The 14,563-nt window shown below is 42.3% G+C and overlaps 1 protein-coding gene across 3 annotated transcripts in view; it reads right to left on the bottom strand.

The window, feature by feature from the left end:
- Nucleotides 1-505: 505 nt before the first annotated feature.
- for (cGMP-dependent protein kinase for) overlaps nt 506-14,563 on the bottom strand; it is a 163,166-nt gene continuing 149,108 nt past the window's right edge. For all 3 annotated transcript variants that reach the window (XM_077649183.1, XM_077649182.1, XM_077649184.1), the window contains 4 exons: nt 12,013-12,135; nt 6,106-6,168; nt 5,732-5,798; nt 506-3,873 (listed from right to left, as the gene is read on the bottom strand). In XM_077649183.1, the coding sequence (XP_077505309.1) occupies nt 3,775-3,873; nt 5,732-5,798; nt 6,106-6,168; nt 12,013-12,135 (352 nt within the window). In that variant the 3' untranslated portion in view covers nt 506-3,774. The remainder of the gene's footprint in view (nt 3,874-5,731; nt 5,799-6,105; nt 6,169-12,012; nt 12,136-14,563) is intronic.

Genomic DNA, 14,563 nt, shown 5'->3' with positions numbered 1-14,563 from the left:
TTTTCTTCACGAAAATTGTGATGCATTGTCTGTACAGTGTTTGATTCCAAGAAACCCCAATTCAGGACTTGCCAGTGATACACGCACACTGCAACACACGCAAGTTCTGTTGTCCGTTACACCAACCATAGATAGTATTTGCATCCTTATAATTCGCCATCTTCTTGGATGGAGCCTTGAATAAATGCTTCAACTTCATGTTCTGAATAAAAGGCAGAGAGGGCACATGAATTTGGACAGAGTATTTGTTCTTGCTTTTCTTCTGGGTATAAACCTGTTAACAATACTTGCTTACATGCATGAGCAGGCATACCCAATCTCCAGTGCAACTTACAGGGTCCAAGGCAGAAGTATATATGCCTTGATTGTGCTTCTGCTAGATTGAGCCATAGTACCCTAGCTCCATGGTGAGCAGGAACATAAAAAATTTTGAAGAAACAACCACACCCACTTCACTTTGACTGACCCTAAACAAATAGAGAAAGAAAATCAGAACAGCCTGACAGCAAAATATGAAACCTTTATTCTCCTCCTAAGTTGGTGTCACATAAAACAGTTCCACATTACACCGGTTTTCCTGGCATGCGCTCAGTAAAGAGTGGCTCTCAGCCTCCCTGAAAGTCCAACTTGCCGCAATATGGTTGTACGTTCTTTCTACAGTCTCCAAACAGAAGGTATAGTTTCCTACGCCTGCACGCAATAACGAAACCTGCAACGACTAACTTGCAGTTACGTCATCATTTAAAAAAAAGCAAGAAAGGGGGGGATCGCTAGAAAGACAGTCACTTCAAGCAACCCAGCTCGGGGAAAAAAAAAGAAGTCTCAACCCTGCAGCATAGTCTTAAACAGAACGCTGTCATCACTGCCACTTTCAAGGAAGGATGAAGCAGTTGTCTACCTGCTTTACTACTATGCGCATCAGAAACCTCAAAGATAAAACATTTTTTTAGCCTATAAAAGGTGTCCTAGGTTATAACAGGCACAAAAAGAAATGGTCTGTACAACAACAAAACAATAAAGCTTAACATTGCAGAAAAGTTTAACATTGTGGTGAAACTGAGATAAAACTCGGTATTTTTTCTATATATAAACATCAACTACCTTGCTTACACAGTGATTATTGCTTTCACTGTAAAGTGAACAAAAGAAACTGAAACAGAGAAAACACAGTCTACAGCCCCAAAAGTCCTGTGGGCAAAAGTTTGCACTTCATAGGCAATGCACACCACATTCCCCACCCAATAATTGCTGAAAAAAAGTTTTTCTGTTATACTGAAAGGCAAGTCGTCGAAGTCTTTCTTTTTGGCACAAAGTTGTTGAGAAACTGGTGGCAGAGACCAAACAAGGTCTTCTTTTCTTTTCCTGCAATATAATTGAGCAAGCTTCTTTAAAAACATATTATATTAGGCAACACCATCTTCTATTGCCACCATAATCTGTCTAGATGTCGGTCACACATGCCTATAAAGTCCATATCTAATTGGAAAGCATTAAGTGACAGGTGCATAGTGAACACACGACTTTCTTCAACGAAGCAAACTCCACTAAAATATGCAGTCCAATCTTGCCTGAAGGAATGCTACTAATTACATGTTATGAAACAATAATTTCCATTGTTCTACATATCAAAATTATGTAGTTTGGCATTGTCAAAGACCTTGCACATGAATTACTTACAAAATTTGGAAAAGAAAATAGCACCAAGAAAGCCAGAACTAGAATAACAACATGATTGCAATGTGTTATGGTTGTTGTATTGTACTGCCTGATTGCTGCAACTTTTAAAATGCTAGTGAAGAATTACTGGTGAATTCTGTGTCCTATTTATTTGCATTATGCTCAATACATCTAAGTTTCAATGTGCCAAACAAGCAGGTTTCACCTGAGGTCAATCATGAATCAAACCAAAACAAAGGCAGCATGTCAATAATCATATATACAAGTAGAACTGCAAATTGACAGGTACCAAACATATAAGTTTCTCTTTGCCTGAAACTTCCTGCCTTTCAATGCTGTCTACATTTGATGTTCTCAAAAGGGAGCTGCTGCCAAAATGCCTCCATATTGGTCTTGCACCACTGGGCTTAACTAAATCGCTTCCTGGTGCAATGCACAAGCCGTAAGTATTGCAACAATGTGAATGTTTGTATAAGAAGGCTTGAAAAGGCACAGCTAGAGTTATTACACACATGGGAGCCTTGACTTTGTGGCACATTCTCAGTATTGCAGGGTGGTCACTAGACCTGAAGAAACCCCACAATGCCAAAAAAAAAAAAATGGAATCTGCACAACATGACACATGTGAACAATAACAAATTAGTCAACAAAAGAACAGCATTCAAGTTCTGTCACTGCTGAAATATCAAAGGAGAGTCATACTATAAAACAACCACATTATTGGATACAGAAAAGCCTCTGTTGTTCCTTCCAAAAGCAAGCAGATGGTATGGCCACAAAAATTGAAATTTTTGGCACAAAGTGAGCAACACTTACGTAATACAAGCTCTTAAACGGCAAGTGAGGAGCTATAAAAATAATTTTGATGTTTCAATCTTATGACTTGTGCCAATTAGTTGATTATACCCTTTTTTTGATGGCACTTTTATGTCCAGTCACCTTTTGCCAAAAAATTGAACAACTCTGATACACCACCTTTCTTTTGATGAGCATGAAAAGGGTGCAAGCAGGGAGTCACCATTACAAATTTTTAAGTCAAGATTGTCAGTTGCATTCATAGCTTAATCAAGGTAACATGGCCTAATAAGCACACTGTTCAAACATAGGCTTTCCCATATGATATTCATGGAAGTTTTTTTGGTACTGGCAATGACAACATGTCTTCATTGCAAGTGTAGGCTTCTCTGCGTGAAGCATGACAATGAAATAGGCTGCACCAACAATATACTGAGCCAAGCTGTGCCTTGAAGCCATGGCACCACTTCATTAAAAACAAGTAAAGAGAAGCCCTTCTACTTTCTGAAACGGATTCAACTTTTTTGCAAACTATATGGTACCATATTTTGCATTGAAAGGTCAAATTGGTTGACCAGAGTGGTAGCAAGTGCTCAGTGCATAGTTAACAGATTTGTGGAATATGAATATGAGCTGCTAGGTGAGAATGGCAAAGTCAGTACTGCTCACGTATAGCTTAAGTGACAATTATTGCCTTATCTCCTCCACTTCTGCTGCCAATTTGCTTCAGTTGCTTCTAACAGTGTCAGTGCCCTGTACTGATGGCTTTCGCTTCTGGCCATAGGCACTTCCTGGCAAGCGCACCCCTTCCATCAGCATAACAAGCCAAAAGACTTCCCACATCATTTCATCATGATTGCACAGTGGTGTCATGCTTTGCTGACACTCATCACTACAAGGTAGCAAATGAAGCCAGAGGAATGGGCTTCACAGCACTACAGCACAACGCATCAGCTTCAGCCCTCAGATGCAAAGAGAAGATGCAGTCTTTGGACACGATCATCAAAGACTAGAGACAAGGCCCTTCTTGTGACACGTCATGAGGTGCCCGCAGGGAAAGGACGCTCTTCTCAACAAGGTTTCATCTTCACTGGAGACCACCATCATACAGCAGCTGCATGCACCACTCTTGTGTTTCTGTCCGAAGGTAGGTCACATCTTTTACCAGCTTCTGGAGAAGGACAATGGGCAAGGAGCATTGGGGGTTGCAACAACTGGCCCGCTTGGATGTTCCGGCGATTGGCAAGGAGTCCGTTTGCAAAAAACACAACGTGAAAAACTGAGTCCATTCCATGTTAAGTTTCAGAAGTTGGCATCCCACCCAGTCATGTCATCTGGTGGTGGGCCATCTGTGTCTGGTGGGTATCGGTCAAAGTTGCTTGTATCTGTCACATGCCGAACCTGTGGGCAACGGAAGGTGCCTTGTTATTAGTTTGGACTCCGCGAGAACATGCATTAGAGATTGCACATTTTCAGCTACATCAGAATAAAACTCTTAGGCGATCCCCAATGGATCGTTTGAATGTGTTTCCATTCTTTTTTTTTTGCTGCTGATTCTGTTGTAGCTCTGCTTTAAGGATATGATGCAATAGTGTTAATGGGTTAACGCCCATATATGCAGAATTGGTCATTCTCTACTTGTCATCACAAAACTCCTGGAAGAGTGGCGCAGCGGTTAAACAATGTGCCACTTCCCCAGCAGGTGGCTGCTGTTTGAAACACAACCACCGGTGGTACTTGTGAGAGGTTGCTCTTTCCGAACAACCTTTTGCAACCAATTCAACTGCCACCCGCCACGGTGGGCAGTTTGCACAAAATCCAATGGGCAGGTTGCCACCTGCCACAGAAGGCAGGTTTTGATCACACCACAAGGGTAGCACCGTGTCACCCGTGACGGAGGTCAACACTTTTTATTGCACAGACCCTTCCAATGTTAAAGCATTAAAAGTTGACATGTCCCACTTGTGCAGGCCCATCAATCATCACAAGTGCAGAATAGCACGCATATGAACACAGGGTTGTGTGGCAGGTTACCACTAGCTGAGCCAGAGGCATGGTCTAACTAAGCAGTTTTTCAAGTTAGTTGAGCCTCAGATTACATAAAAAATTGCACATACACTGACTAGAGGCATAGTACTGGCTATTTATTTATGTATACATCAGCAACACATTTCTGTCATTCAAATGCAATAACATTGTTCCCCACGTAACACCCAGTGCCTCCAACCAATATACGCAGAAGCAAGCTGAAGAATAACATGACAATATGACAAATGGAAATGACACAATTTTAATGCTAGCAGGACCAGTGCAGGCGCTCTGGCCCACACCATTGCCCACTTCATTGTCAAGTCTGTAACAACATTTCTAAGCCCATACCTTTCTCTCACGGTGTGCTACGTAGACTAGAAGAAGCAACTGTCAAAAGCAAATTTGTGCTGCTAGCACAATAAAACTATAATCAAAGTCAGGAACTTGAAAAAAGTGCTCAGCAACTGCAAGGAGAACGATCCCAACATAACAGAGAATGGGTAGGCCTGAGATGTCATGCCAAACCCAGCAGATGCATGGGCAGCACTGAATATGCTTGAAGAAATGCTGGTCTGGGAGGAATGCTTTTCAGCCAGCAGCAGCAGCAGGGGTGACACCATAGGCACGACATAAGGCAGGTGGCGAAGAACAGAGCACTTGAAGGTGTAATTGTAGCCTGCCTCACCAGAAAAGAGGTCATAGATGCCAGCTATACAGTGTCTCTCTCCCTCTCCGCACAACAATGCAATAGTGCCGCATTTTTTAAAAATCCCATTTAAGTAGCTTGACAGCCATGGCACTAAGTATTTAACAGCAAAAAAAAAAACAGATAACAAGTTCACATTGTTTAAGTAATGTGAACTCGTATGATATACTTTCGGTAGTACAACTTGAGTAAGGCGACAAGATAGTGCTGCATCAGTTGACAAAGTAGTATTTGAGGAAGATGCTCATGTGATTTTACTCATAACATGAGTAACAAAAGCACTCCCTTTAATGCAGCACGTGGCAGATAGGAGCATCCTTCAACCTTCCTGAGCCCAAAGTTGCCAGAGAAGTTTGAAGCATCTGCTCCCAACTCACAAACTTTGTGAATTTGCTCCGTATGTATGCAATAAAAAACTAATTCCTGTATTAGGCAACAGAAACATGAAGTTCACACTTAAACTTGTTGGTGCAACCAAGAAAGACAGCAATATGTTCAGCTATGAAGTGAGCACACACTTACCTGTGGAATTATAGGTGGTTTCAATGTCCTAGTGTGAAGGCCTTCCCAGTTGAATCCATCAAACCATCTGTACAGGCCACAGATAAAGCAGACAAATGAGGAACATACAGGCAGGTGAACATCATGCCATGATTCAACACACAGAAGTCAAGCAGATGATTACTGCTGGCTAAATTATTATTCTCTCCTGCAGCGAATGAAAGAGTTCATGCATTTATATCTTAAATATATGATATTAATAGGCTATTCTTTACTATTTTACAAATTGCATACCAAAATAAAAAGGTAGAAATGCATAAAATCAGCCCTGAACACACAACTTTAACAAATAGCTTTTTGGCCAAATGGCCATGCGCAAGTCTGTAGGAACTTACTTGTGTTTCATGATGTCCCGGATTCCTCCTTTACCATAACCTAGCCTCTCGTTTGGGTTGTCCCTGCAACAGATTCACAGTAGCATTTATCCTGCTTTTAAGGCCACGTTTCTTGCAGGAATGAGAGAGCTGCACTGTGATTTCCATATGCTGGGAGGCACACACATGCACGCAAACACACACATTAGGGATTGGTTTATAGGGGTTTAACGTTCAAAAGCGACTCAGGCTATGAGGGACGCTGTAGTGAAGGGCTTTGGTAATTTCAACCACCTGGAGTTCTTTAACGTGCACCGACATCGCACAGTATATGGGCCTGTAGAATTTCGACTCCATTGAAATTTGACAGCCGCGGCCGGGATTGAACCCGTGTCTTTCGGGTCAGTAGCCGAGCACCATAAACACTGAGCCGCCACGGTGGCTAAACACACATTAGGCGCTCCAGCGAAGGCTTTCACTAATGTTACAAACACGCATTTCGAGGTGAAAAGGTGGCCTCTTTAGAATTTCAGCATTTATCTATGGCAGATGCCAGAAAATAGGTGAATTGTGTAAAGTAGTAAGCTGGTAAAGTAAGCTCTAATAGTTACCTTAACTACTGCCATCAATTAATTGGAATTAGAGGTTCACACCAAGGCTATATATATAATAGTCAGATCAGCTGCTTAAATCTGGAAAAACTTTACTGTGCTCGTCACTGTGGTGCAATAAATTCTGGCCCTTCTGGGATGCCAAACTGACACAGTGCAGCAAGGAGGGCACAAAACCACACCTGCAAGCACATATCCCACTACAGCATACTCGTCACATGGCCTACTCTGTCCCATTCAGGTGAGAAGCAGCGAGACAGTGCCAGAAGTCTGTAGGCTGCAGTACTGCACTGTCAAAAATGTGATAATGACCATAAGAACTGACATCATCTATCCTACACTTTTTATCAGGCCGCAACATACACCGGGCTGTTGCTTGCTGCTTCAGCCAAGGATCTGCTTTGCAAGACAAAGTACAGGCCCCGCCTGTTCCCTTGAAGATACACTTGCGAGTTAGGATAGATGCAGCTGGTACTGTAGGTCTGTGCAGCTAAACGCACATCTAGGATTGTAGTGAGGTGTTGAAGATTCTATTGTCACAAGACCATCACTTTTACCGTTATTGTATTGGGCAGTACTTTCAGTGTTTTCTGTGTGCCAAATTGGAAATGGAGCAAAAAAATGTTAGAGATTCAGTAAATATCTCATCAGACCCAGGGTTTGACAGGCACCCACCCGTCTGGTCTGGAATGTTCATAGCAGAAAAGTATCGAGCACCGAGTCAGTGCTAGATATTTTTGCAGCAGTAAGAATTACAAGAACAGTATTCTCCTAAATTTCTAAAAAGTATAAAAGCCTCTGCTATGATGCTTTCCGCAAAACTGCCATTGCAAAGCTGGCCCTTAACTCATTAAAAGGGCTAACTAACTGTAGTTACATGAGGAACAGAATGTGATGGTTACTCATTCCTTTAAGGGACAATAAAAGGAATCATCAATGAAAACAAGAAGCTATGCTAGACTGAGATCATTCATTCATCATTCATTCATCATCAGCCCTACTACACCCACTGCAGGGCAAAGGCCTCTCCCATGTCTCTCCAATTAACCCTATCCTTTGCCAGCTGCATCCACCCTTTGCCTGCAAACTTCTTAATCTCATCCGCCCATCTAACCTTCTGCCGCCCCCTGCTACGCTTACTTTCTCTTGGAACCCACTCCGTTACCCTTAAAGACCAGCGGTTATCTTGCCTTCGCATTACATGCCCTGCCCAAGCCCATTTCTTTCTCTTGATTTCGACTAGGATGTCATTAACCCGTGTTTGTTCCCTCACCCACTCTGCCCGCTTCCGATCTCTTAACGTTCCGATCTCTTAGCAATACTACCACTGATTTTTTTTGGCGTGTAAAGGTGACTGCATTACAGAGAAAATCACAAATGAAGTCTGATTTCATCCCCCATTTACACTTTCCTGAAATGCAAGTGGTGTTGATCATTTCTATAATGTGCATCCCACCAAGCTGTTCAGTGAATCCGAGGAAAAGAATAAAAGCAAAACCACTTGGTTCACCAATCAGACCTTTTTTGTTACAATATTTATTAACACAGGGTGCCACCAGCAAGAGCAGAATTTCAGCATCAAATTTTTACAGGGTGCCCCGCAGCTTTACAACTAAAATTTTTGCACTTTTTAAAGCTTGAAAAATAATCAGATGGAAAACAAAAATGCTTTGAGTTACTCTATAGTGACTGGCTAACAACATGCTTTTAGTTGCATCTTCTAATAGTCCCAAATATACTCTTAAAACTTTGGCTCAAGTCACGTGGGGCACCCACTGTAGTTGGAAATCGGTATGGTGCATGGGGTTTAACGACCAGAAGCGGCATGCGAGTTATGAGGGGCACAGTTATAAATTCATCACGATAAAAAATACTAGCAATATATACAAACTAAATATAATTTTCTCAGTTTATTAATGAGACCAATTGATTGCACTTTTCCTGTCTTAAAAGAGAGATGTGCAAAGATCACAAAATTTCTGAGACACTATCTTGAATAAATTTATGATCAGAAACTTGTTCTAATGTAAGTGACCAACATTTCAGCAAAATTACGCAGGTGATTGAGGACAATGCTGCATGCAACACGTCACTGAGATTCAAGACTACGTCACGAGTTTGCAGCCAACATGAAACTATACAGTCATTCAGAAACAAAGAATTGGCCATGACAGACATGTGAGTTATTGTCACTCCAACTGTAGGAGTTGGTATATCCAATGCTTATATAAGCTCTGCACCTCTCCTGAAACTGCATGTGACTGTCTTTTTCCCCAATACTTAGTCTTTGTGCCAATTTTAGTACTAAACCATGCTTTTTATGTCCTCAAGCTCTTGAAAAATGCTGGTCTAAGGCTGAATATGCACAATCTAAGTGCTCTTAAAGTTAAGTGAATATGCAACAATGCATGATTGTTCATAATAACTGCACACTTAGTTACAGTCAATAAACACCCAACTATAAAATATTCAAGAGAAATAATGTGAGGACAAGCACTGCACTAGCATGGTAACTGTAGCACGTTAAAGTGTGCACAGAAACTGAGGAATCCAAGGCCTGTGAGCTTAACTGGCTTCCAAAGCAGACCAATATAGCAGTTAAATGGCTACTTTTTCAATCTTACCATGCCAAGGTGCAGTTATACAAGTGGAAGTGGAATTTTATAAGAGAGTAATTCAGCTAGTCCTGATACCACCATAGTTTGCTTCTAAACAATAAGAAGTAAGCTCAGTCTGCATATATTGATAGAAAAATAAGTTGTGTAGTTCATAAGTAGAGCCTCTAAAGGACATAACTTAAAGGGGCCATGACAGCCTATTTTCACGCATACCCTGCTTATCGCCTTTAATTCCCAACAGGTTAAATTACCATCCCCCGAATTTTCAGTTGATTCTCTGCGGTAAATATTTTTAAAACGAATTTTTTTCGTTTCTTCTGCGAACTGCTTGCTGGTCTGGCAACCTCTGGTCGCTGACGTCATGAGGGCATATACGCCCCGCGCCGTCTGCTGCGAGTTGTTGAGGTGCTTGCATGCACACCATAGACAGCGGTCACTCGAAAAGTTATTTCTTTTAGCTTAGCAAAATAAGATGCATTTTCCATGTTCTCTTTTGGGAAGCCTTCAACTTAATACGCGAGCTGAGTGATCCTTGGGAAAGCGGACTTGCTCGTGGCACCCACTTTCCGATTGTTGAGGAAACAGAAATCAATAGACCCCTGCTTTATTATTTACGCTTAGAAGCATGCTGTTTGTATGTTACGAGTGTGGTCTCTTTTGAGCAGCACGTGCCGTGCATGCCTTCGACGATGTGCACCGTGAAAGCCGCGGCACTTTGTAGCTAGCTACCAAGTTCTTGTCCGCTATTCATCGGCTCGATAATTAAACTCAAATTATCAAAAGGTGGCACTAGAGTAACCTTGAGGCACAAAAGGAGCAGAGAGAAGTGCCGAGTGCGATGACTTCCCCGCTGCATGTACGCGTTTGTAAGTGGAACATACATTTCCTTCGACTCGTAGAACCCTTTTGCACGAACCAAGCCGCTTGCAAAACCCTACGCGACTCGAATGCTTTCACTGCCCGCACCGATGAATAGTCGCCGCCGTCTAAATGAGTGCTTCAAAATAATAGTACAGCATTTAGCATTTTGCTGTGCCTGAGCATTGTGCCCCAGGAGTGCGACAATTACAACTGCAGCCCCGCGCTGAGGTTGTTTACATGGCTGTGCACAAACAGTACTGCTCGTTTAGGTGGCATAAAATGCAAAGTGGGTTCTCCTTATCTTAAATATATTACGCACTCTTGCTAATAAATTGCAGTTTTACTCATTTACACACCACGATAACACTGCAATAAGCGCCGACGATGCTATATCGCCTGCTTGGGAAACGCTTCACGTGGGATACCGGCACTTCCCGCTAATTGTATCTGCTTTCTCTTATGTCACCAAAATTTAATTTTAAATCGATTTAGCTAAAGATACGTTCGGACATTACTTGAATTAATGAAATAAACCAGATTTGTTGTCCACAGTCGACTCCGACGGCTGCTGCCGGCTGCCTTCTGCACATGCTATGCAGACCGGGTCACATATCGGCACTTCCCCCTTATTGTACTGGCGTCCTGCGGTGTAGGCAGTCGTCGCTTTGAGGGCACTGTAGCCAGAAATATGTTCGACAGCTATTTGCAGGCGCTAAAACTTGCGAATTCGCTCTCCGCAATCGCCGAAATCGCACACACGAATTCTGCGTGCTCGCTAGGCCTCGTCACGAAAGGGGCCAGTGGTTCACCGCCGACCGAAATTCAAAAATATGGCAAAAATTCCTCACTGATTAGTAAGACAGTGTGAAGATATGATATGTAGCCTCTCGTTTCACTTTTTTCAATATGGATAAGGTACACAAGCGCAGTTTTTCCGGCCGTCGCCTCACCGGGCGTGAAGCTTTCGCTCGGCCGCACAAGCCCAGGCGACGGCGGCGAGTGACGAGCGGCACCGTCGTGCGGCGTTTCCTGCCCGTGTCTCTTGCCTCGCCGATCGGTTCTATGCGCAGGCACCGACTGAAAGCACATCTTCGCTGATGCACGCACATCGCGTGTGTCGCCGTGCCTAGCATGAGATCCAATAAGCTAGCCCCTACCACACTTTTCTGGTTCCTGCTAAGCTGACTCTTAACATTACAACGATACGGGGTCGTTGATTGTGCTGGCGCCGTCATCAGTCTAGCGTGACAGACCAGTGCGTCAGCGATAAAATTTGCATACCGACCAGCCCACCGACCGTCGATTGCTGTCGCATTGGCCTATAGTGCGACCGGACCCTACCTATACCGAAGCAAAACTGCGTTACTGTTATTATCGCTTTTGTGGCACCAATCACTCACATATGGGGGATGACTGCTACTTCAATCGCGCGCGAAAGTACAGGGGGCAATGAGACCTCGCTGCGCATATTGCAGCAACGAGAGCAGACGACGTTGCTCCCTGCATGCCCTAGTGACGTCACGAGAGCGTTCAATATGGCGGTCGCTGCCGGTGGGAGGAGTCTTCCGGTCTCAGTTTCGATCGCATTTTTTGGAATATGCAGCGCGTCCAAGGAAGCCAAATTTCGGAAATTGAACCATAAGCTCTTGTATTAGTTACTGAAGTGCAAAACTGCAATAAGAAGAACGACCATGCCATAGCCCCTTTAAGATCGAATGAGCAAAAGAAGGATCAATTTGTTTTTGACTATTGTGAAGAATCCTTGTGTAAAAAACAAGCTAGGGCAATTTAAGGATAATAAGAGTAAAAAGTGAAATAAGACAATACTTAGCACTCACCTGCACAACTTTTTGATGAGGGCTGTAGCATTTCGTGTGATGCATCTCGGAAAGTCAATAGCATCGATCCCTTTCAGGATGATATTGTATGTTTTCATGAAGTCAGGGTCCGTAAATGGAGGCCTACATAATAAAAATAAGTGCAAGGTACATATTCATCCAGGTCACCTCATATATTCATGAACCAATAGCGCCCACCAATGACAACAAAGAATATTAACAGAGAAAAACATATAGGCAGCTTCTTAGAGAACATAAGGGCTCAAATACAGTAATCTAGTCAATAGAGATGAGCAAAACAAACTACTAATGGTTGCTCCAGGTTCCATTTTAGGCATACATAATTCTCCACACAAATTCAGACAACTTTAAAAATATTGCGACTTTCAGTATATCTGGGACCTTAAGCACAAGAGGCACACTGGTACTATAGCTCAACAAAAAGGCCGAAAATTGGATGGTTTCTTATTAAAACAGGGATAAAAATAAAATAAAAGCTGACTTATATTGGTTATTACTGTTTACTGCAGTTTTTCTAACCACACACAGCACCTTTAAGCTTGAAAACTCACAACTTATTATGTTTCCAAACTGTTGGAAAATGACCTGAACTGTCATACACAGACACAAGAACAAATATTTGCGAGTGCAATAGCTGCCATATGGTCACATGCCCTCTTCTGGAAGGACCCCAGCAGTCTGCAGATATCTGCTGTGCAGAGGTACCACAGGCTCAAGAACATGTGGCATGGGCCTAAACATACTCTTGATTGTTAGTGACTTGGCCATGTCCAAGAAAAAGGGCAGCCTGATGGTTAAGTGGATGCAGAGTGTTTAGACTTAACATTTCAGAGCCTCAGGGAAGAAAACACAACAAATTTGGTTCTGGCTTCTTGTAAGTGGCTACACTGCGATGATCAACCAGAGAAATCTTTGAAGAACCAGGGCAAAAACACAACGGACTAGAGTATAAGGAGGATGATGTGGATGGAAGCACTGAACTATCAACTTTTATATCACAAGAAACGGGGACAACATATTAATGCAGTTTCCTGTCAGGACCCGTGACGTAGCGAGCTAGGCAAGAACCATTTTGATATAAAAACGTATCAGGAGACACCAGAAAAGACAAATACAGCGTGAAAAATAGGAAAACTTTGTTGAGCCAATAACAGTGAGAGAGACACTAGCCAGCAAAATCTGCAAAGCTGTTTTCTATGCCACATCAAGGCAAAAGAACGATCAACAAGAAACATGACAAACCCAAGGTGGTAAAATGAAAGACATGACCTTAAAAGCCAAAAACAACAGAAGATATAAGAAGGTGAAAGGGCAACAAACAGCGCAGCAAAGAGCTAAAACGGTAAAAGGTGACAGGAAACTGTATGAGTTTATTGTCCCCGTTTCTTCCGAAATAAAAGTTTATGGTTCATTGCCTCCGTCCACATCGTCCTCCTATTCTAGTCTGTTGTCTTTCCACACTGGTTCATCACAGATCATGGAAGAACAACTAGCCCAACAGAAAGTGTTGCTCAACAAAAGAAAAATGGCCAGTTGCCCTTTCTTGTATCTCTACATATTCTTCCATATATCTCTACATATAATCTTGTCCCTCTCTTTACCCACTTTAAACCTATTTCTTTCCCCTTCTCCCTCATTGCCTCATAATTCAGGTATCAGCAGTTTATGCTATACAGTTGCAGTGTAGATAGCACTTTTCCCCTATCATGACAACCACAGACACATAAACACACGTATGCTCTTACTGTTTTCTTTCCTGAAAAAGCACAGTGAAGCAGTTATATATTAAAGGTCTACTCATTGGATAACGAAGCGCACTAGTAAATGGCACTCTATCTTATTAAGCTGGCCAGCCATCACAGGATTTGCTAGCATGTTTTAAATATGACAGAAATATTTAAGACTGAAAGTAATTGCCAAGAAGATCAAAGCCTACCACTTTCTTTCTCAAGGCCACTATTCATAATAATAAAATGATAACGATAGACATAACCTGGCAAATTTTTCTTTGTGGCATCATAAGATGTGAAAAGATCGCATGAGGTTTATGTGACATCAGGAGTTACACAGGGTTAGTTCTAGGTCCATTGTTGTTTATAATTTATATGAGTGATATACATGCTGACCTCTCTTCCCATGTGTGCCTGTTCACAATGAGTTGAACAGTGTAGTTGAGTGCTGCAGCACTTGGTGTATGCATATAAACTTGCAAAAAACAGCATACATGTTGTTTACAAAAAAGAGACCTGCCCACGAGTACAAGTACTTCATTAACACTAGTGAGCTAATTCCCATGCGTGAGTGCAGATATCTTGATGTGACCTTTACCCCAACTTATCATGGCACTGCCATTCTGAAAAAATCCCAGCCAAAGCATGCTGGACATTAGGTTTCCTATGCTGTAGTGTTATGCAGTTTCCTTCGGGAATTAAACAGCTATTGTAGACAACATATATTAGGTCCATACTTGATTACGCCTGTAGCATGTGGGATCCCTGGCCCAAAACTTATATTGAGCGAAAACAACAAA

This window comes from Amblyomma americanum, chromosome 1 (assembly GCF_052857255.1).
Source record: "Amblyomma americanum isolate KBUSLIRL-KWMA chromosome 1, ASM5285725v1, whole genome shotgun sequence".
NCBI classification, from domain to species: Eukaryota; Metazoa; Arthropoda; class Arachnida; order Ixodida; family Ixodidae; genus Amblyomma; species Amblyomma americanum.
Note: the sequence above shows the minus strand (reverse complement) of the source record. Positions and strands in the feature narration are given on the sequence as shown.